At 38.5% G+C, this 21900-nt stretch overlaps 1 protein-coding gene across 1 annotated transcript in view; it reads left to right on the top strand.

Annotated features, from left to right (window-relative positions):
• LOC122766794 (thyrotropin-releasing hormone-degrading ectoenzyme-like) overlaps positions 1 to 21900 on the top strand; it is a 94374-nt gene that overhangs the window by 50810 nt on the left and 21664 nt on the right. Inside the window, exons 6-10 of the mRNA XM_044021961.1 lie at positions 8739 to 8852; positions 15211 to 15348; positions 15590 to 15655; positions 19646 to 19711; positions 20105 to 20289. Of these exons, the coding sequence (XP_043877896.1) occupies positions 8739 to 8852; positions 15211 to 15348; positions 15590 to 15655; positions 19646 to 19711; positions 20105 to 20289 (569 nt within the window). The remainder of the gene's footprint in view (positions 1 to 8738; positions 8853 to 15210; positions 15349 to 15589; positions 15656 to 19645; positions 19712 to 20104; positions 20290 to 21900) is intronic.

Genomic DNA, 21900 nt, shown 5'->3' on the forward strand with positions numbered 1-21900 from the left:
AGCTCCTGTGTGCTGTGACGTTAAAATCAGTGATTTTCTCTGTGGGCTTTGGTGTGGGAGAGTGAGCAGATATTGCAGACGTGAGTTTTTCTAAAGTGGCTAAAATGATATTTTATGTGAGATGTTGTGGAAGGTTGAGCCACAGGCCGAGAACAATTGATTAGTGAGAGTCGAGCTGTTGGTAAAGATATTTTTGAACTCCTGAACTCAACATTTATTCCTGAATTCTATTGCTGTTGTTGTGTTTTTCTTCCAGATTTTCTCTGACCGCTCTCTGTTGGTTTATATTTAGTCTCTTAAAGCGTATGAAGCTGTAACAGCGAAATGCTCGTGATACTCTTAAATAAGCAGATTACATGAAGCTATAGTGAAAAAAATAGAAGCTTTAAATATTATTTATGAAGACAAAACGCAAAGGATTCACTTTAAACAAAGAATAAAACTCTCTGCTGCTGCTGTAAAAAGCAGAATAATAACGTTGAGCTGTTTAATGTCACAGATTTCACCGCTCGTGTCTTAAAAGTGTAGAAATGTTTCAGTCTCTTCTTCTTCATCTTTCTTGTTTGGGTCTTTATTTTTCATTTTTTTTCCTCCGCTCGTCTGTTTTGTTCCTTTTAGAGCGAAAAGGAAGAAGAATGATAAAAGTAAAAATGTCCTGTGTGAAGCTTTGCACTTCATTTCCTCCACGAGTCGCTTATCTCTCCCTCACATACACACACGCACACACACGCACACACACACACACACGCACGCATGCACGCACACACACACGTTTGAGGCTTTCAATTATCAGGAAATTCACTCGTGAGGATTTTAAATGAAAAAAAACAACAACAAACAGACATTTGTTTTAAATCATGTTCAAAGTAAAGGTGAGGTGTGTGTGTGTGTGTGTGTGTGTGTGAGAAAAAATCCACTGTGAAATAATTAAAAATGGACAATATTATTATCGGAACAATATTGGCAAACTGAAAAAATTTCCCCTGCTATGACCGATGATTTAAACAGCTGAAACGTCCATGACAGCGCCCCCTACAGCTGTTATATTTGAATGATTATTTATTTTGCCCGTTGAAGGAAAAAAAATTACGTTAATTTCACGACAGAAACGAGGAAGTTTGTACGATAAAGAACTTTATCGTAAATCGTCCAGACTTGTTTCTGTGTAGTTAAAACTTGAACGATAAAAAAACATTATCGCATTCATCTCGACTAACTTTCGCGTGCATAAACCCCCATTACGATAAAAAAAAAACTTTATCGCATTTATCTGGACTTGTTGCCATGTGGACGAAACGTAAATACGATAAAACATTTTTTTTATCAGATTAATTAAGACTTATTTCCATGTCGATAAAACGTGAATACGATAAAAAAAAACTTTAGCGTAAATCGTCCAGACTTGCTTCTGTATAGTTAAATCTTAATAATAAAAAAAAAAGAGAAAATCCCCATTACGATAAAAAACCTTTATCGGATCACCTTAGCTCGTTTCCATGTGGATAAAACATAAATACGATAAAAAAACGTCAAAGTGATCGTCCAGACTCGCTACCGTGTGGATAAAACATGACTACGATAAATATGAGTTTATCGGATTCATCTAGAATCGTTAAATAAAGATAGTGCTTTATTTGTGCCGCAGTGAGGAAATTTACAATAGACACGCAAATACGATTTAAAAAAAATAAAAAATTCGATTCACCTTGATTTGTTAAAATGTAAATGCGATAAAAACTAAATTTATCGGATTCACCGTGGCTTGTTTCCGTGTCAACGCCCCCCTCCGTTCGTCTTTTGGCTCCGTCCCTGACGTCAAGGTCTTTCGCGCCGCCGCCACAGGATTTATCGGCAGCCATTTTGTTTCCCGCTCTTGGCAGTGAGGAGCGCTGGATGATTGACAGCTCGGGGAGCAGAGTGTGTGTGTCGTTGCAGGACAAGAGGGAGGACACGTCTGTCAATCATGCGTTCTGACGTCTCGTCTCAGACTCTCACTTCTTCACTGTCACGTCAACGTGGTTTTTTTCCTTTAGATTTTTTAAGTTGTTTTTTTTTAAGTGTAGAGTCGAGGAGCTGCGCTCTGTTCCGCTGGAGACTCACGGCGTCTGAACATCTCAACCTGGATGTCTGACTTCCTGTTCTGCTGCTGTCACGTCTTCAGAAACCATCTGTCCTCCGTGAAGCCAATTAGTTTTATGAGCATAAGAAGCGTTGTGGTGAAAATAAGAAAAACTGTTTTGGCTGTGAAAACAAGCGTGTGTGTGTGTGTGTGTGTGTGTGTGTGTGTGTGTGTGCGTGTGTGTGTGTGTGTGTGTGTGCGCGTGCGTGTGTGTGTGTGTGTCAGTCACACCTGCGTACGTGTTGCAGCACAAAAGCTTCAACGTGTTCTTTGAAGTCCTCACAAGAACAGAAATAACAGACACACACTCGTACAACAGCAAGTGTGTGTGTGTGTGTTTCACGTGTTGAAGTCGTGTGTGTGTGTGTGTGTGTGTGTGTGTGCATTTGCTCTGCAGTCTTTTTTATATAAAGTACAATATTTATTACTGCAGATCTCACACAGTTCATTAGAACAAAGGAGCCATAAATCATCTCACTGTTTCTCGCCTCATCCGTCTCACTCTCTGTCTCTGTCTCTCTCTCTCTACCTCGCTGTTTACACTGTGTATGAGTGTATATGCGTGAGCGTCTATCATCTATAAATATACGTATATACTTATATATATATACATAGTTTATGTTCCTTTGTAAAGCACTCACTCTCCCACACCAAAGCCCATAGAGAATCAGTGATTTTAACATCACACACACACAGGAGCTGTTGATCCACTGCTGCTTCCATCACTAAGTTCAAATGTCTTATTTTATCACTTCAGCATTTGAAATCCTAAATTTGGATTTAATTCAGTGACACGCAGTGACCACACGAGGCAGCAGTAGACCAGCAGCTCCTGTGTGTTTCATTTAAAGGTAGACACTTTTATCCAAAGCGACGTACAGGGGAATTGAGTACAAACTGCCAGGGGTGGAGTTGAACTTGCAACCATGAAGTCCTTTGCACACAGGGCATCGGTCTTAACCACTGAGCCACTCCACCCCACTATAAGTAGAATTTAGAACAATAAGTAGAATTTAGAACAATAAGTAGAATTTAGAACACTATAAGTAGAATTTAGAACAATAAGTAGAATTTAGAACACTATAAGTAGAATTTAGAACAATAAGTAGAATTTAGAACACAATAAGTAGAATTTGAAATTCCATGGCAGAATTTAGAACACTATAAGTAGAATCAGGAAACAATGTAGAATTTAGGAACATTAAGTGAATTTGGAACAATGAAGTGAATTTCTAGAAACAACAAGTAGAATTTGTAACGTCAGGCTGGGCAGAATTTAGAACTATGTTGAATTTAGAACAATAAGCAGAATTTCTAGAAACTATAAGTTGAATTTAGAACAATTATAAGTAGAATTTAGAAATCACAATAAGTAGAATTCTAGGAACATCATAAGTAGAATTTAGAACACAATAAGTAGAATTTAGAACACAATGTATAGCTGAATTAAACGACTTCATGCAGAATTTAGAACACTACAAGTAGGAATTCTGTGAATCACTGGCAGAATTTAGAACAATAAGTAGGAATTTAGGAACACTAAGCAGAACTTTTAAACATCATAAGTAGAATTTAGAACACTATAAGTAGAATTTAGAACACTATAAGTAGAATTTAGAACACAATAAGTAGAATTTAGAACACTATAAGTAGAATTTAGAAGACAATAAGTAGAATTTAGAACACAATAAGTAGAATTTAGAACAATAAGTAGAATTTGGAACACTAAGTAGATAGTTCTGTGCCATCAGAGTCTTTCAGAGACACTTTCACAGACGTGCTGATGTTAACAACGTTTGTGCCAAACGACAAACGAGGCTCTTTGTTTTTTGGGCTGTCGTGAAGCCGCGAGAGTCTCTATCCCAACAGAAAGTGAAAATCAGATTCAGTCCCTCTGCTGAGGAGACGGATGAATATTTATAAGCCGGGGTCGGAGGGGGGAGGAGGATGATCAAAGGCTCAGATCTGCTTTGTTCTGAGAGGAACGAACCAAGGTGCTGCTGTTGAAACCAACCGAGGAAGAGAAGCGTCCTCTCCTGTTGTTTCCTCTTCTTTTAATCCAGTGAGTCACTGCATAATTAGACTTGTGAAAGTCCTTGTGTGACGCGGGCAGCATTATATTAAGAACCCCGGAAATTCTAAATTTGTCTCTTAAAAGGAAAAAAAAAAAGGTGCATTTCCCGCCTTTGCACTGCGCTGTCACTGTAACAAGGTTCCTGCGACACTCGCTCCCCGAAGGTTCCCCGAAGCAAGATGCAGGCGCTGCTGCTGCCACAAAGATTTAGCGACATCTAACAAGATGTTGCTTTACCTGCATCGGGTCAGAACCGCGGCTTTAGGAGTTACTTCACCTCCCAGGCGTCGCACCCTCCCTCCAAGTTGTGCATCGGCTGCTAAACCGGGCCAGAAATAAAGTGAAATATTACATTTGTAAGTGAAGATTGTGTCACTTTGTGTAAACTGTTTTCTCTCCCACACCAAAGCCCATAGAGAAAATCAGTGATTTTAGCTCGCGGGGACACAGGAGCTGCTGATCCACTTGCTGCCTCCATCAGTAAGTTCACATCCTATTTTGTGAATTCTGATTGACCTCAGTGACACAAAGTGACCACACGAGGCAGCAGCAGCAGCAGACCAGCAGCTCCTGTGTCCCCGCGAGCTAAAATCACTGATTTTCTCTATGGGCTTTGGTTTGGGAGAGTGAGAGGTTTCCAAACATCAGTTTCCTGCTGTAAAAGTTTTTCTCACAGTGAGATAAAGACGTGAAACATAGTAACAGACATCTTAAACTTAAGGTTATGTTTGCTGAGTCATTTGTTACATTGCTAAAATCCCAGGTTTCTCCTGGTTTCCGTGCTTCCACTGTGTCACATTTTAAATTTAAAGTTCCAGCGATCTGAATTTATTAGCATTTCATGAATCCATCCGGACACGTTGAATAATACATGGTTTGCGAGATTCACCGTGAAATTTGGTGCAGTGTGTGTCAGAAACGCCTTCTTGGGGCCAGTTTTTGAAGCGAGTCTGACGTCGATGAATCAATCGTCTGGTAATTCTTACTCAGTTCACTTCAGGACGAGACGGGAGAGCGTTTGGTGAATGAAGGTGCGTTTGTTCTCTCTCGTTCTGTTTGGTTTGTGGATGTGTTGCATTAGAAGACTCTCAGTTTGAGTCTTTGTGGAAACAGAAGTGACCTGAGGTGGTCATGGAAACTTGAGAGGATTCTGTTGACGTAAGAATGGAGGAGACCTTTTTTTTCTGTTTTATTTAAACAGAAATGTATTTTCTTTAAAAAAATAAATCGTGTTTTTTTTCACTCTGAGAATGTGATGCAGGAAAAGAAGGCGATAAAAAAAGAAAAGGGATCACCCTGATATAATGATGGGGGTGGAGTGGTTCAGTGGTTAAGACTGGTACCCTGTGTACGACTTCATGGTCGCAAGTTCTTGTAAGTAAGTCACTTTGGATAAAAGCGTCTGCTAAATAACATGTAATGTAATGTAATACAAGAAGAACATCCAGAACCTGGCTAATGGTTTTATATACAAGGAGCTTGTGTCACTAGGGGTGGCTAGATATGAACCTTGTGACACAACCCATTTAACTAAGTAGATTTTAGAACTATAAGTAGATTTTGGAACTATAAGTAGATTTTAGAAGTATAAGTAGAGTTTAGAACTATAAGTAGAGTTTAGAACTATAAGTAGATTTTAGAAGTATAAGTAGATTTTGGAACTATAAGTAGAGTTTGGAACTATAAGTAGAATTGAACCATGGCAGCAGATTTTAGGAACTATAAGTGACACTGAAAACTATAAGTGATTTTAGAACTATGTTAGATTTCGGGAACTATAAGTGATTTTGGGAACTATAAGTAGAGTTTGGAACCATAAGTAGAGTTTGGGAACTATGTAAGGATTTTTGGAACCATAAGTAGAATTTGGAACCATAAGTAGATTTTTGTGAACTATAAGTAGACTTTGGAACTATAAGTGAGCTAGAACTATAAGTAGATTTTAGAATCATTATAAGCAGATTTTGGAACTATAAGTAGAGCTTTGGAACTTATAAGTGAATTTCAGAAACCATGTAAGCAGATTTGTAGTCCGATGTAAGATTCGGAACTATGTACAGATTTTAGGAAACCATAAGTGTAGATTTTAGAACTATAAGTGTATTTTGGAACCATAAGTAGATTTTAGAACTGATAAGTAGATTTTGGAAAACTATAAGTAGATTTTGGAACTATAAGTAGATTTTAGAACTATAAGTAGATTTTGGAACTATAAGTAGATTTTAGAACTATAAGTAGATTTTGGAACTATAAGTAGATTTTAGAACTATAAGTAGATTTTAGAACTATAAGTAGAATTTGGAATTATCAACAGATTTTGGATTTTTAAGTGGATTTTTTTAAGTTTTTTTAACTGCTCTACACTTCATAGTCCTTGCTTTGTCCTCAAACTGCTGCCACAAAGTTGGAAGCTCAGCGTTGTCCAAAATGTCTTTGTATGCTGAGGCGTTGATTGTCCTTCAGTGGACATAAGACAGCCCTGATTTCAGTACTTGAGTCCATGTCCTGTGTGTGTGTGTGTGGCATCATTGATATTTCACAGCTGTAAATACATTTACAGCAGAAAACTCTCCGACCTCGGCAGAGTAATGACTCGTCATTATTCTTCCTGACTCGTATCCTTTTTTTCCCACCAATCCTCCTGGGCTTCTTCAGGAAACACCACCCAGAATGTACTTGTGTAACCATGGCAACAGTGAAAGCCGTAACTATCAGAGCAGAAATGGCCGACGCGACCACCCGGGGCCTTTTTTTTCTTTTCATGATTTAATGAGAATGAAACCGGGATGAGTGTTTTTTAATTATTACAGAAGTCGTAACAGCTACAGAGGGTTCGTCTTTAGTTGTTTTTTTTTATTGACTCTGTCGTCGTTAAACTAAAACTCTCCGGTGTAAAAATGAGTCCGTGTGTATTTTCTCCCAACCGGTAAAGAATTAAAGGTTTGATGAGAAGTGAAAACCCACTGCCATCGGAGGCTGGAGAAGGAACATTTAAATGTCAACTGTTTAATAAAAAACGGGCTGAAGACGACATGTTTTCACTGTATGAATCATTTAATTACTTTTCCTGTCATATTCTCTGGTGTTAATACATTTCAGCATGTATTTATATGTATGTATATGTATGTGTGTGTGTTTTTACTGCTGATCTGAGGCGATAAAGACGTAAAATCTGTCTCAAACCCATTTTCTTGTGTTTTATCTTCATCTTGAGGCGACGGAGACTCGTTACGGAACATTTTATTGTAATGTATAATTTGCCACTTTGTCCTCTTGTTAAAAAGAAAGGACGATGTCTGCATTTGCGATGTGAAATAAATGCGGACTTTTACGTCTGAAAGGTTGTAACTGTCGGGAAAATGAGGCCATTTTGAGGCGTCTCCAGTTTATGAAACAGGAAGTTCACCTGTAACCTCAGGCTCTTACTGGATGATGATACCAGCTGCTTTTCTCCATCAAACTTTATTTTGAAAGGAGCTGAAAAAATAAACCATCACCCGTCTCTGTCTCACCAAAGACAAATGACAGACTGACTTTGAGGAGGACATTTTCAGGAAGTGTCCATGGACCCAAGTACAATCACTTGTGAGTCTCTCTTTTTTTTGAGTTGGAGTTCTTTTTTGTCCAAGGAGCTGAAAGAAAAAAACCACCGCCCGTCGAGCCGGGCAGCTCTGCCAGCCCCCACCGAGTGGTCGGTTTGAATCCCTGCCCAGACTCGACCCTCAGTGTGTGTGTGTGTGTGTGTGTGTGTCCACTCAGGTGAAGGACTGTGAGACTGAACAGGTTCAAAGAGCAGCTTCAGATGTGGTTTTTACACAAACATGTTTTTATTCTGCTCCTTCACGTCCTGCTGAGATTAAAGACACAGACACAGAGTCAGAACCGACAGGACGAGAGACAGAGAGAGACAGAGAGACAGAGAGAGACAGAGGGGTTTTCACTTTCACATTAACACAGAATATTTTTGCGACGTTCACACAAATCAAATAAACCTCAGGAGTCGTCGTTTATTTGGGAAAAACAAAAGAAACTGAAAAACTGATAAAGATCCAGTTTTTCATCGACCTTTGAGTTTCCTCAGTCTCATCAGAGTGAAGAAGTGAATTCACTCCTTCATTCATCACTGAGTTAATCCTGTTGAAATAAAACAGAAAATGAAATCTTTTTTTTTCATGACAGGAAACTGAAGATAAATATCAATAAATCAGAGCGTGAAGCTAAAGCTCACATCACAAGCAGCTTTATCTCTGAAACTGTCTTTGAATTTCACATTTATTAACGTATATAGAATATAAATAACTGAGAAACTCTGTGTCACTTTCTCTGGACGTCTGTCCCTGAAATGTCTTCAAATGATTCAGTTTTTAATGATTTCTTTGTTTTATTTTTAAGAAGCTGTTGTCTGAATAAGTTGCGATGGAAATCTAACGTGTTCGTTTTGTTTTAGCAGTTATTCTTACACGATATATACACACGCTAACATAAGGGGTTTTCTTCTTTGGTTTAATGGTAAACGTGACGATGCGTCCTCTTTTGCCCCTGCAGTGGTTTGGGGACCTGGTGACGCCGGTGTGGTGGGAGGACGTGTGGTTGAAGGAAGGATTCGCTCACTTCTTCGAGTATGTCGGCACAGACTTCCTCTTCCCAAAGTGGAACATGGTGAGTGGCGATTGGAAATGATTTTGTTTTGGTGTTGATGGTTCAAATGTTGCCTTTTTTCTACGTACATGTGTCACACGGCGATAACTGCAAAATATCCTAGATATGAAATTATTCAATTCAGCTCAAAATCTCAAAACATATATATAATTCAGAGATTAGAGACACAACTTAAAAGCTGTTTAAAGAAGAAAAAATAAATGTAATAATAAAATAATATACATATACTATTGTATTTGTAAGGAGGAATTTTCTACTTAACATAAAACTGATGACACGTAAATGTAAAATAATAAATATGACAAAATAATTTATATTAACATAACTTAATTAAAAGCTATTTTTTTATTGTGCCTGTAAAATTCAGTTTTTAAGATTATTTTTTATGCTTTAGCTCATAGTTAATGTCTTTCACGTCATCAGTTATAACATTGATTTCCTGAGAGGAGAAAATTCTGACCCTGAAAATAAAACACGTAAAAAACTGAGAACCTGATGAAAAATGGGGAGAAAAAAAAGATTTGTTGGAAATAAAGAAAGTGTGAATAAGAAATCAAAAACAAAACAAAACAAAACACTGCAGTCGAATATAAAAATGTGATGTTATTTTAAATTCTCAGAGGAACTTCTCAGCAGGTTTGATTTTCTAACTTTTCCTTTCAGGGAAAATATTGTCGAGTTATTTATGAGCTGTTTTACTTCTTAAAATTGAAAAGACAGATATTTTTCTATTCCAACAACAATAATAATTATGATGATAACAATAATAATAATAATAAAAAAAACAAATTAAAATAAAATATAATATATTATATGTATGTATTATATTAATATATTATTATTATTATTATATTGTAAAATATTCTATTTAACAAAAACATTTTTGTTTTGGATCAATTTAGTAACTTATTTTGCGGTAGTGTTCAAAGTCCCGCCCCTGCACCCAACCAATCAGCAGTCAGTCTCAGCTGTCAATCATGATGTCTGTTAAACAACTGGAGTTTTTGTTTGTTTTTTAAAACTAAAAGAAAAAGTTTAATCAGAAAATCCCCCAAAAATCATAGAAACTTCTTACAAATACTTTTTTGTCGCTTTGACTTCAATTTGTAAAATGAAGGGGAGCTAGGCAACAGCAAAGACCCAGCTAGCATGCGGGTAACATTATCGGAATGAAGACGAAGAGGGAAAATCGTCCAATTTATCTCAACATGATTATATTTACAATCTATAAAATCAGGATGAACAGAATTTTTGAACAAAATCCATTAAAAAAATCGTCAATTTCAAGCATTGTCGCAAACACAGAAAGTATGAATTAGCTGTAGCGTTGAGGAAGGGGAGGAGCTTATGACAAATAACTGCAGTCAGCCACCAGGGGGTGATCCACATTTTTTGGAAGCTGTTTTATCTTCCAGTATTCCCAACTACAAATCTATGGAATTAGAATTGTGTCAATATTTTATGAATTGAGCAAAATAAGAAATACACAAATTGTTTGAAAATACATTTTTTATTTTGCAATAATCAGAATTTGTTTTGCTCCGACTTTTTACGTTTGCGCTTTAATCATCTTCACGTTCGTATGGAATAAGAAAGAAAGAATTTAAAAGTTTGACTGAGACGCGACGGAGAGAACTCTTCTTCTTCTCCTCCTCCTGAACTCCTTCCCCTTCCTCCGCTCGCAGAGATCAATATCTGATTCTCTCTGTTCCACCTTCTGTTTCAGCAGATAATATTCAGCTGCAGCTATAATCCACTTTTATTTCATTCTGCTCAGGTTGGCAAACAAAAAAAAAAAGCCCCTATGCATCCAGAGTGAGTCGACCCAAAACACAATAAAATTAGAAATGAATTTCTCTGTGAGAGAAACTCGCAGACGTCTCCACTTTACTCCTCCAACTATGGAAGGAACTTTAAATGAAAGCGAACGCTCACTTTGTTCCAACTCTGTTTCTGTGATTTACCTCCACACACACACACACACACACACACACACACACACACACACTCGCTGAGAGTGACGTGGCATTTTTAAATCCCTGTTACTGTGGTTCTGCTCGGCCGGACGCTTTAATAGAAACAAAGTGTTTCTGCGATAAAACGCACAATTACGACAAACTGCTCTGTTCCAGATAAGGTCGAGGGTTTATTTATAAAAGGTGTTTTTATTTAAAAAAAATAAATAAATGAAGGTGAGTCACTGAACCTCGAGGCGAAGAAGAGAAGAAAAACAAATATGACGTTTTTCTTTATTTAAAAACTCCACAGGGTTTTGTTTTTTGAGGGAGTGGCAGTGTAGGACATGTGTGTAGGACATCTCTGAGGACATCTCTGAGAAGACCCCATGGAGCTCCAGACTGCTCCAGAGGCTCTTTGCATTCTGGTAGCCGGGACAGGGGCTCCCCTGGGTGGGTAGAATTCTGACATGGGCCCCTTGACTCGCTGGATTAGCAGCAGGAAGGAGCAGAAAGTAGAAAGTCTTTAACTGAAATGTAATCTAAAATAATTCAAGTTGGACTTAAATATTCATATTTAACAGCAGCAGAAGAGTCCCGTTAATTTAATTCAGACATTACAGAAACACTCACAGCACCAGAGAAAAGAGACAACACGTTCATTAAAAAGGAAAGAAAAACCCTGAATCAGCACTTTGTCTTTGTCTTCAGCGTAAATGTTTGTTAAAGTCTGCGAGTTTTGCTCGCACGGAAGTGTGGAACTTTTCTCTTAATGAGATCGTTTCTCGTTATAATGAGATAAAATTATAATGTAAGACAAGCGAGAAAAACAGGAAAAGATCTCGATGTAACTAAACAGCTTCTGCAAATAGATATTAAATTAAGTGTCGATTCATTTTGTAACTAATGAATCGGTTTGAAAGACTTTTCTGCTTCTTAAATGTGAATTTTTCTATATTGAAGCAAATTATGACAATGTACTTTTGTTATTTTAAAAAGATACTTTTCTTCTTATAAAAAGATACTTTTCTTGTTATAAAAAGATACTTTTCTTCTTATAAAAAGACACTTTTCTCGTTATAAAAAGATACTTTTCTTCTTATAAAAAGATACTTTTCTTCTTATAAAAGACACTTTTCTCAAGTATAAAAAGATACTTTTCTTCTTATAAAAGATACTTTCCTTGTTATAAAAGATACTTTTCTTCTTATAAAAAGACACTTTTCTCGTTATAAAAGATACTTTTCTTCTTTTATAAAAGACACTTTTCTCGTTATAAAAAGATACTTTTCTTCTTATAAAAAGATACTTTCCTTGTTATAAAAAGATACTTTTCTTCTTATAAAAAGACACTTTTCTCAAGTATAAAATGATACTTTTCTTCTTATAAAAAGATACTTTTCTTGTTATAAAATGATACTTTTCCTTATAAAAGATACTTTTCTTCTTATAAAAGATAATTTTCTTGTTATAAAAGATACTTTTCTTCTTATAAAAATTACCTTTTTTTCTTATAAAGACACTTTTCTTCTTATAAAATACTTTTTTTCAAAAAAGATAATTTCTTTGTTATAAAAGATACTTTTCTTATAAAGATACTTTTCTTTCTTATAAAAAGACACTTTTCTTCTTATAAAAAGACACTTATAAAAGATACTTTTCTTGTTATAAAAGATACTTTCTTCTTGTTATAAAAAGATACTTTTCTCGTTATAAAAAGATACTTTTCTTCTTATAAAAAGACACTTTTCTTCTTATAAAAAGATACTTTTCTTGTTATAAAAGATACTTTTCTCAAGTTATAAAAGATACTTTTCTCTTGTTATAAAAGATACTTTTCTTGTTATAAAAGATACTTTCTTCTTATAAAAGATACTTTTCTTCTTATAAAAAGATACTTTTCTTTTCTTGTTATAAAAAGATACTTTTCTTGTTATAAAATGATACTTTTCTTGTTATAAAAAGATACTTTTCTTCTTATAAAAAGATACTTTTCTTGTTATAAAAAGATACTTTCCTTGTTATAAAAAGATACTTTCCTTGTTATAAAAAGATACTTTTCTTGTTATAAAAAGATACTTTCCTTGTTATAAAAAGATACTTTTCTCGTTATAAAATGTTATCCCTCCCTCTCCCTGAACTGTCCTGTGATTGGTTAAAGTCCCTCGTCACATGTCAGACCTCGGCCTCCAGAGAAGGAGCAGAACTTAAGTTCTCTGTCAGATCATCAGGATTTACATGAGTTTTAACAGAATTATTGATGAATAACCAGAGAAAACATGTTGCCTACTGCAGCTCTAATGATGATAATGAACGTTAATGTGGTTAAACAGCGTCACTGTCATTAAAGAGCACTCTGTCTTGTCTTTGTCTCTCTGGAGACGAGACAGACAGAGACAGAGACAGAGAGAGAGAGAGCGTAAGTCAAAGGTTAAATGTCTTCCAGCAGGTGAAACCGGTGTGAAGTAAATGGACTACTAATCAAAAATATGAAATATTCATGTAAACGGGAGCAGAGGGCAATCGATATTCATCTCTCACCTTCTTTATAATCAGTGGAGAGAAAAAAAGCCTGCGTTACTTAATTAATGTGATCACGGTCAGTTTCACCTGAGGGTGAGCACATGAAAATCATGTGATTTCTTTTTTTTAGCAAATTTAACAGCCACAACAATAAATTCATGCAAAAACATAATTTCAGTCATTCAGATTAAATTTACAGAATTTAGCAAATTATTAAATTAAGATTATTGGGAAGTTTGTAAACTCACTCTCCCACACGAAAGCCCAAAATCAGTGATTTTAGCACAGGAGCTGATGGTCCATGGTCCACTGCTGCCTCATGTGGTCACTTTGAGTCACTGAGGTAAATCTGAACAATGGATTTTAAAAGCGGAATTGTACAAAATAATACATTTGAAGTTATTGATGGAGGCAGCAGTGGATCCACAACTCCTGTTTGCCGTGACATTAAAATCACCGATTTTCTCTATGGGCTTTGGTGTGGGAGAGTGAGTGCTTTACAAACTTCAGTTTCCTGTTGGAAAAGTCTGTCTCCTGAACGCAACCCTGACCCTTCTGTGTTTTTAATAAATGAATGGAAGTCAATGCAAAGATTTAAAACAGAAATATGAGTGTGTGTGTGTGTGTGTGTGTGTGTCTGGTCTCTGAGCCAAACGTCCATATGTGGGTCCATCTGGATCATAATGACCATATAAAACCAGGTGGATCTCACACACACACACACACACACACACACACACACACACACACACACACACACAGGTGTTGATTCTCATTAAGTCTGATTCATCTTTTTTTCTCTCGCCAAGTAATTTCAGTTTCATCCAAATGTGCCATTTAGCTAATTCACTAATTGTGTTGTTTGTAACGGAAGTCCCTTGATTGTGTGTGTGTGTGTGTGTGTGTGTGTGGACTCCTCCTTTGAAGACGGCTCAGCGTTTAAACAAACTGTATCTCTGACACGTCGTTGAGCTCGTTTATCTTCACTCAGATTAAATCTGCCCATGAAGGAAAAACAAAAAAAAACCTCAAATTTGCATCACAATATAAACTTGAATCCACAATTGTCCCAAACCTTTATTAAACTCAACTTGTAACTAAAATAAACCAATTTAAATCCATGTATTACACACTCCCAGCAGATACTGTTAATGAGTCAAAGTTAATAAGCCTCCATTGCCAGCGCTTAACGAGATGGTGGTTCATTAAAAAAAAGAAAAGAAAAGAAAGAACTAATCTCCACAGTAAACATGACAATCCATGAATTAGACCGAGCCGCACTCCTCCGGATTTAGCCCAATCCCCGGGGTAATTCAGGCCGAGCTCGTTAGAGCAGGCGCCTGTTAAAGGAGAGGAAGACGGGGAGCGGAAGCTAGGAGGGAAGGAAAGAAGGAAAGGAAAGGAAAGGAGAGTGAGACAGCAGGACGAGGGAAAGGGACAACAAAGAATTGCAGTAATTAAAGATTAATCAGACAAATGAGACGGGTAAACCTTTGTTTACTGAACCAACTGCTCGAGTCGATAATCGTCTGTTGACTTGGTTTCGTTTGCAAACTGAATAATTTAACTGGAATCTGTTGAAGACGAGACAGACTAACAGACGCCGCGGGGCTCTCACGTGGCAACACATTCACTTAGTGGGGACCCTGTCACGTAGTGGGGACCCTGTCACGTAGTGGGGACCGTGTCACTCAACTACAGACTCACTTAGTGGGGACCATGTCACGTGACCACACACTCACATAATGAGGACTGTTTGACTTGTGGGGACAAAAACCTGGACTTTAAGAGGACTGTTTAAGACTGGTGTCACACTGTCAGACTTTTCCATTCAAAATAATGCACATTTTCTGATTCAGTTTTTTTGTTTGTTTTTTCAGGAGAAACAGCGGTTTCTGACTGACGTCCTGCATGAGGTGATGCTATTGGATGGCCTCAGCTCCTCCCACCCAATCTCCCAGGAAGTGGAACAAGCGACGGACATCAACCGAGTCTTCGACTGGATTGCCTACAAAAAAGTGAGTCGTGAGATTGAGCTGTGAACATGTTCTTAAAATGGAGTCGAGTTAATCTGACATAGATTTTTATCCGGTGAGTTGTTTGTTAATTGGCTGAAATTTGTTTTTTCCTGCCGTTCCCCTCTGGCAGTCGTGTTTTCACTGAGCTTCTTTAACTGTGTTCTAACGCTTTTATCGCTTCTCACCTGCTGCTGCTGCCACATCTCACAGGTGTGTGTGTGTTTCTCTGTGTGCTCCACAGGGGGCAGCGCTGATCCGGATGCTGGCGAACGTGATGGGACAACCGTTGTTCCAGAAAGGTCTCAACGTAAGTCCATGTGGTCCTACAGCTGTGTCCACACACACACACACAGACCGGGTTATGTGAATCTGAGCCACGGCTTTGAGATTATTTATACCTGACACAATGTGGACAGACCGTGTGTGTGTGTGTGTGTGTGTGTATGTGTGTACTCTGTGCTGTAAAACCCCGTCTCTCGTCACAATCCCGTGTAACTGACCTGAATTCATGTGATGAAAAGCTGCTGCAGTTTCACTAAGAAAAGAAAACAGTTTCTAAAGCTGCCAAGGTTAAATTTAAAAGTCATTGATTCCTGAGTTTTTTGGGTTTTGTTCAGAGACAGTGGAGAGGGAAAAAGCAACTACTCAATCATATCATAATATAGAAATATTTATCTCACAGAATCTTTAAATAAAAGTGTCTGTGTTGATATGGAAATATGTAGCGTTATTTGTCATGTAAAATGTATGTTTTACTAAAAGAAATCACATACAGAAATAACTCATTATAACAGTTTTAAATGAAGCTCCGATCATGAAATTGATCGGAAGGCTGCGAGTTTGAGGCCTCCGATGTGAATGGAACCGCAGCATAAACATGAAAAGTCATAAGTAAATCCATTTTTTAATCATTAATTTCTGCCAAATTAAACAAACTAAAAGCAACATAATAAAAAATAAAAACACAGAAAAAACATTACAACATCAATACAAATATGAACCCATTACTGCTGACCTGCAGTACCTGCAGCGCCCAACAGGGGCTGGCGACCCGTGCTCATGGAATCACTGCATGAGAAAGTAAAGGCAGATATTTCCATCGTAGCTGATTTGGTCATTTTAAATATGTGCAATTCAGTAGAAAAAAAAAAAACGAAAATATCTCATATGTCTTTGCAATATTTGCTGGAAAAATGGCTTCATAAAGTTCGTAAATCGTAACGTGTGGAAAGAAAACTAGCATCAATTCAGCTAAATTTAAAAGACCTTATTTTCACAGCCACAAAACATCATTTATCCATAAAAACGGGGAAATAAAAGTCTGATTTATTTGATCATGTGACGTGAAGTGTGTTAAATACACACACACACACACACACACAGACAGTAAGCACAGCGTGTCCTGGGTTTTTTGTACAAACTGTCAGTGACCTGGAACTCACTGAGTCTATATAAAAACATTGCTGATGTAGCAGAGTGTGTGTGCGTGTGTACGTGTGTATGTGTGTGTGTGCGTGCGTGTGTGTGTGTGTGTGTGTTAGTTTCACTCTTCACACCTTCTTTCTGCACAAAAATAAAGTGTAATCTCATCCTGCAGTGTTTCTACTCTCTAATCAGGAGAGCAGCAGTTTGATCGTCTGTGAGTGGAGAAGAGCCCCCTCCCCTCCCAAAAAGAAAAACATGAATGCAAATTAATGTTTTCACTTCCTTTCCTGACTGAAAAATCATCAGGACACAAGTTTGTAAACCTGTCACTCTCCCCACACCAAAGCCCATAGAGAAAACCAGTGATTTTAGCTCATGGGGACACAGGAGCTGCTGGTCTGCTGCTGCCTCGTGTGGTCACTTTGTGTCACTGGGGTAAATCCAAATGAAGTATTTTAAAACCCGAATTGACTAAATAAGACATTTGAACTTGGTGATGGAGGCAGCAGTGGATCAACGACTCCTGTGTGCAGTGATGTTAAAATCACTGATTTTCTCTATGGGCTTTGGTGTGGGAGAGTTGCGGGTGTGGGAGATATCTTATACCAGTGTATTGGGGCAAACCCTTACTCTATTCATAGTAATACTAAATGTGGGCAGGTTGCATGTGCTGCCCTCTACAGTTTGAAGGTGGTAATCACAGGTAAACATAAGAAAGTAGAGTTTTAAATAGATACCGAGAGGAATAACTTTTACAGACTGTATATTACAAGGTGTGATGTGAGGATCAGTCGGCCACCAGGGGGCGACTCCACAGGTTTACTGACAGAGCTCAGTTTGAATGGAGGCGCCGTTGTCTCGCTGGATTTCTAACGTCACCCGTTTGAATTCTTTCCTGAGGCAGCTGCGCGTACCGCTGATCCACCGCGTGTTTACGTGAGAGCTTAAAGGAGTCGCTATCAGGGGTTCATGTCGTCATCGTCCTCTGGAGAGTGAAAAGACTCAGTGATATCACAGTGTGTGTGTGTGTGTGTGTGTGTGTAACCTTCACACACACACACACATGCTGATAACAAATGTCTGTTAATGGATTTATTATCTCACTAACATCTGACAACACGTTTGTTATCCGTGAAAACAGTTTGTGTGTGGATTACACTCAGGATCAGTGTGTGTGTGTGTGTGTGTGTGTGTGTGTGTGTGTGTGTGTGTGTGAGTGACATGAGCAGAGATAACCACACACACACACTTGTTATCACACGTCATCTTGTTCCAATAAAGAGTTTCTTCTTTTCTTATCAACCTTCACACACACTCTCTCTCTCTCTCTCTCTCTCTCTCTCTCTCTCTCTCTCTCTCTCTCACTCTCTCTCTCTTTGATTCTCTGCTGAGGTTTTTTTTCTTTACGATCAAACTCTAGACACACACACACACACACACACACACGTCACAGGTTTTTATTATTTTACTTTTTCTTCTTATTGTGGAATGATAGTCTCCTCACCTCAGCCTCTGTTTGAACTATGCAATTAGCTCTCTCTCTCCTCCCTCTCCCCTCTCTTTCTCCCTCTCCCCTCTCTCTGTTCATTAGCTCACAGAGTGTGTGTGTGTGTGAGTGTTGAGGTGTGAGGACGGAGGATCAGGTCTAAAGCCTCGTAGAAGAGTCATAGAACTCTGGTCTCCTGCTGCTTTTTCCTGTCACTGACACGTCATTATGTTTAAGCTGCGCCACTGTCACTCAAACACACACACACACACACACACACACACTCTGGGATTAAATGTAATCACAGTCAGATTAATCATCTCTGATAGTCTTTTTATTTTCACTGATAAATAGTTGTTCTATGCATCTATCTCTCTAGCTATCTAAACTAGTTAGTTAATTGTCATCTATCTCTATATATATCTAAACTAGCTAGTTAACTGTCAACTATCTCTCTAGCTATCTAAACTAGTTAGTTAAGTGGCAACTATATCTCCATATATCTAAACTAGCTAGTTAACTGGCAATTATCTCTATATATCTAAACTAGCTAGTTAACTGTCAACTATCTCTCTAGCTATCTAAACTAGTTAGTTAATTGGCAACTATATCTCCATATATCTAAACTAGCTAGTTAACTGGCAACTATCTCTCTATATATCTAAACTAGTTAGTTAACTGGCAACTATCTCTCTAGCTATCTAAACCAGCTAGTTAACTGGCAACTATCTCTCTAGCTATCTAAACTAGTTAGTTAATTAACTATATCTCCATATATCTAAACTAGCTAGTTAACTGGCAACTATCTCTCTATATATCTAAACCAGCTAGTTAACTGGCAACTATCTCTATATATCTAAACTAGCTAGTTAACTGGCAACTATCTCTCTAGCTATCTAAACTAGCTAGTTAACTGGCATCTATCTCTCTTTCTAAACTAGCTTGTTAACTGGTTTTCTAAATTAATGCTAAGCTAATGTTCATGTTCATAGTAAAGTGCGACAAACAGCTTCATCTTTAAGTGACTATTTCTTTATAATATTATTATATTTTCAGCTCGTGTTTTGGCCCCGCCCTCTTGCTTTCTCGCCCCCAGTCTCACTCAATGACTACATTTTTGATGTATCGCGATATCGTAAACAATCCCCGGCTTTTTTTAACGTTATGTGACAAACTTTCCACATGTTTACGACATTTGTGTTGCAGGATTAACACAATTTGATTAGTTTGCCACAGGTTTTGTCCACTTGTCTTCGCTACTCCATACTTTTATTGTTTCACTTTTCAAACGTGTCCACGCCCGTAAGATGCAATGCATGATGGTAGTTGTAGCCTGAGGCGTTCAGGTTCTGAGGACTGACGTGTTTTCTTCCGTTTCATTTTCAGGATTATCTGCTGAGTCACATGTACGGCAACGCGGCGCGAGACGACCTGTGGAGGAAACTGTCCCAGGTAACACTCACCCTCACCCGTTCATCCGCTCATCAGTTCACCCTGAACGACTACGACCGCTCCTCCTCCTCCTCAGAGAGGTTGACACAGACCAGATCGACTCGCCGTTTAATTATTTAAACAAATTTCTCTAATGAAGACCGGGGAGACACTCGTTAAGACACTCGTTAAGACTTGGGGGTCTTGTTGCCACGGCAACACGGGTGCCAGGCTGGTTTATCTGGTCGTTGCTTTGATTGGACTCGCTGCTCTTTAATGAGTTAACGTCCACTCTAACAGAGTATTGATTAACCGCTGATCACCAGGTTATCAGTCAGTTATTGACCTCGTTAATGATGTAAACCAGTCACTGATCGTGTTTGTTTGTTTGTTTGTTTATTTGTTGTTGTGTAGGCCATGCGCTCAGAGGGGCGGGACATTGACATCGGCGAGATGATGGACAGGTGGACTCTTCAGATGGGTTACCCCGTCGTCACCATCAGCAAGAACCAATCGGAGCAGCTGCCGACGCGTTACATCACCATCAGCCAGGAGCACTTCCTGTACGGACAGGAAGTGAGGAACAGCAACAATGACAGGTCAGTGTGGGGGGAAAAAAAGGAAGCTCTGTGAACTTTGACCTTTAGAACTTGTTTAGACTGTGGTGAGTTCAGAGACGGTTTCCTGTTTTCTTTCTTCTCTTCCTTGTTTCCTTGTCCTTCTTACTCTTCCTCTTGCTTCCTCCTCTTTGTCCTGTTTTCTCCGCCTCCTCTGCTTCCTTCTGCTCCTTCTTGTTTCCTCCTCGTACTCTCTTCTGCTTCCTACTACCTTCCTGTTTCCTCTTCTTCCTCCTCTTGCTATCTCCTCCCTCTCCCGACCCTCTTCTTGCTTCCTCCTCGTCCTCCTAGTTATTGTTTCCTTCTCTTCCTTCCCTCTCCGCCTTCCTGTTTCCTCCCTCCTCCTCTTCCACCCGGTGACTTCCTGTCACCTGAGGGATCAGGCTGTGATGTCATCACCTCCGTTTTCCCGCTCCCTGAGTCTGCGCTGGCGGCGCGTCGCGCTGAGAAAGCGTTTTTTCTAGCTTTTCATCAGATTTCATCCATATTTGATTCGCCCGATGTTTTATTCACGTTCTTTTCACAACCTCGGGAGTTTATTCTCGCCGCCGTTTCATCGACCCACTTTCTCCTCCATCAATATTTCACTCGCTCTTTTCTCCCCCTCTCCTTTTCTCACCTGTTGTTCTTTTTCTTTTCTTTTTGTCGAGTTTCAGTTTCACACCTCTGACCTCTGACCTGCTCGTCCGTCACTGAAACTTTTCTTTCACTTTCTCTCTGCGTTCACTCACTCGTTGTCAGCTGAAAGTCGTTCAGCGTGAGGTGAAGTGGATGCTTCTTTCTTTCTTTCTTTCTCTCTTTTTTTCTTTCTCTCGCTCTTGTTTGGTCCCGTGAGTTTGGTTCAGGTTCGCTCTGCCGCATCGACGCGTTCACTCGACTCTTGTCAGATAAGAGTTGTTGTTGTTGTTGTTGTTGTTGTTGTTGTTGTTGTTGTTGTGGTGGTGCTTTTAGCCGCAGCGTGTTCTCGGCTGACTGTGGCGCTGGATTAAATGAGCGTTTGCTGTTTGATGCTGCGTTCACATGCTCAGTGTCCCTCACTGTTACACACTGTTACACACTGTTGACTATTGCAAAAAAACACACAGGAGTCAAACGGTGACAAACACAAACTTCAGTAAACAGTAAAATAAAATAAATGTCAATGACAATAAAAAATTCTAAATAATAATTTAAGATGTAACGCGATTCTGCATCGGATTGCTGCATGTTAGCTCATTAATTAGCTACCGACAGAGATAACATGGTTATAGCTCATGTTAACTCGTATATTAGCCATGATACCATCGCATATAGCATGGCTAGGTAACTAGCTCATGGTAACTCATTAATTAGCCATGCTATCTCCTTCACAAGCAAACCTAACGTGTTTATTTCACTGCCGCTAACTCTCATAGCTTTTTGCTAATTTGGTAACGACACATCTGACTGAATGACCTTTGTCAGCAGCACGGCTAATTATTGCGCTGATATGAGCCTGTAAATCGCTATACTATCTGCATCATTAGCATGGCAAATCACCAAGCTAATTAGCCATCGAGGCTAAAGTCAGGATAATTAATATTATATTTTTACTTATTCATATTTAACAAAAGT

Source organism: Solea senegalensis, linkage group LG3, assembly GCF_019176455.1.
Source record: "Solea senegalensis isolate Sse05_10M linkage group LG3, IFAPA_SoseM_1, whole genome shotgun sequence".
Lineage (NCBI taxonomy): Eukaryota > Metazoa > Chordata > Actinopteri > Pleuronectiformes > Soleidae > Solea > Solea senegalensis.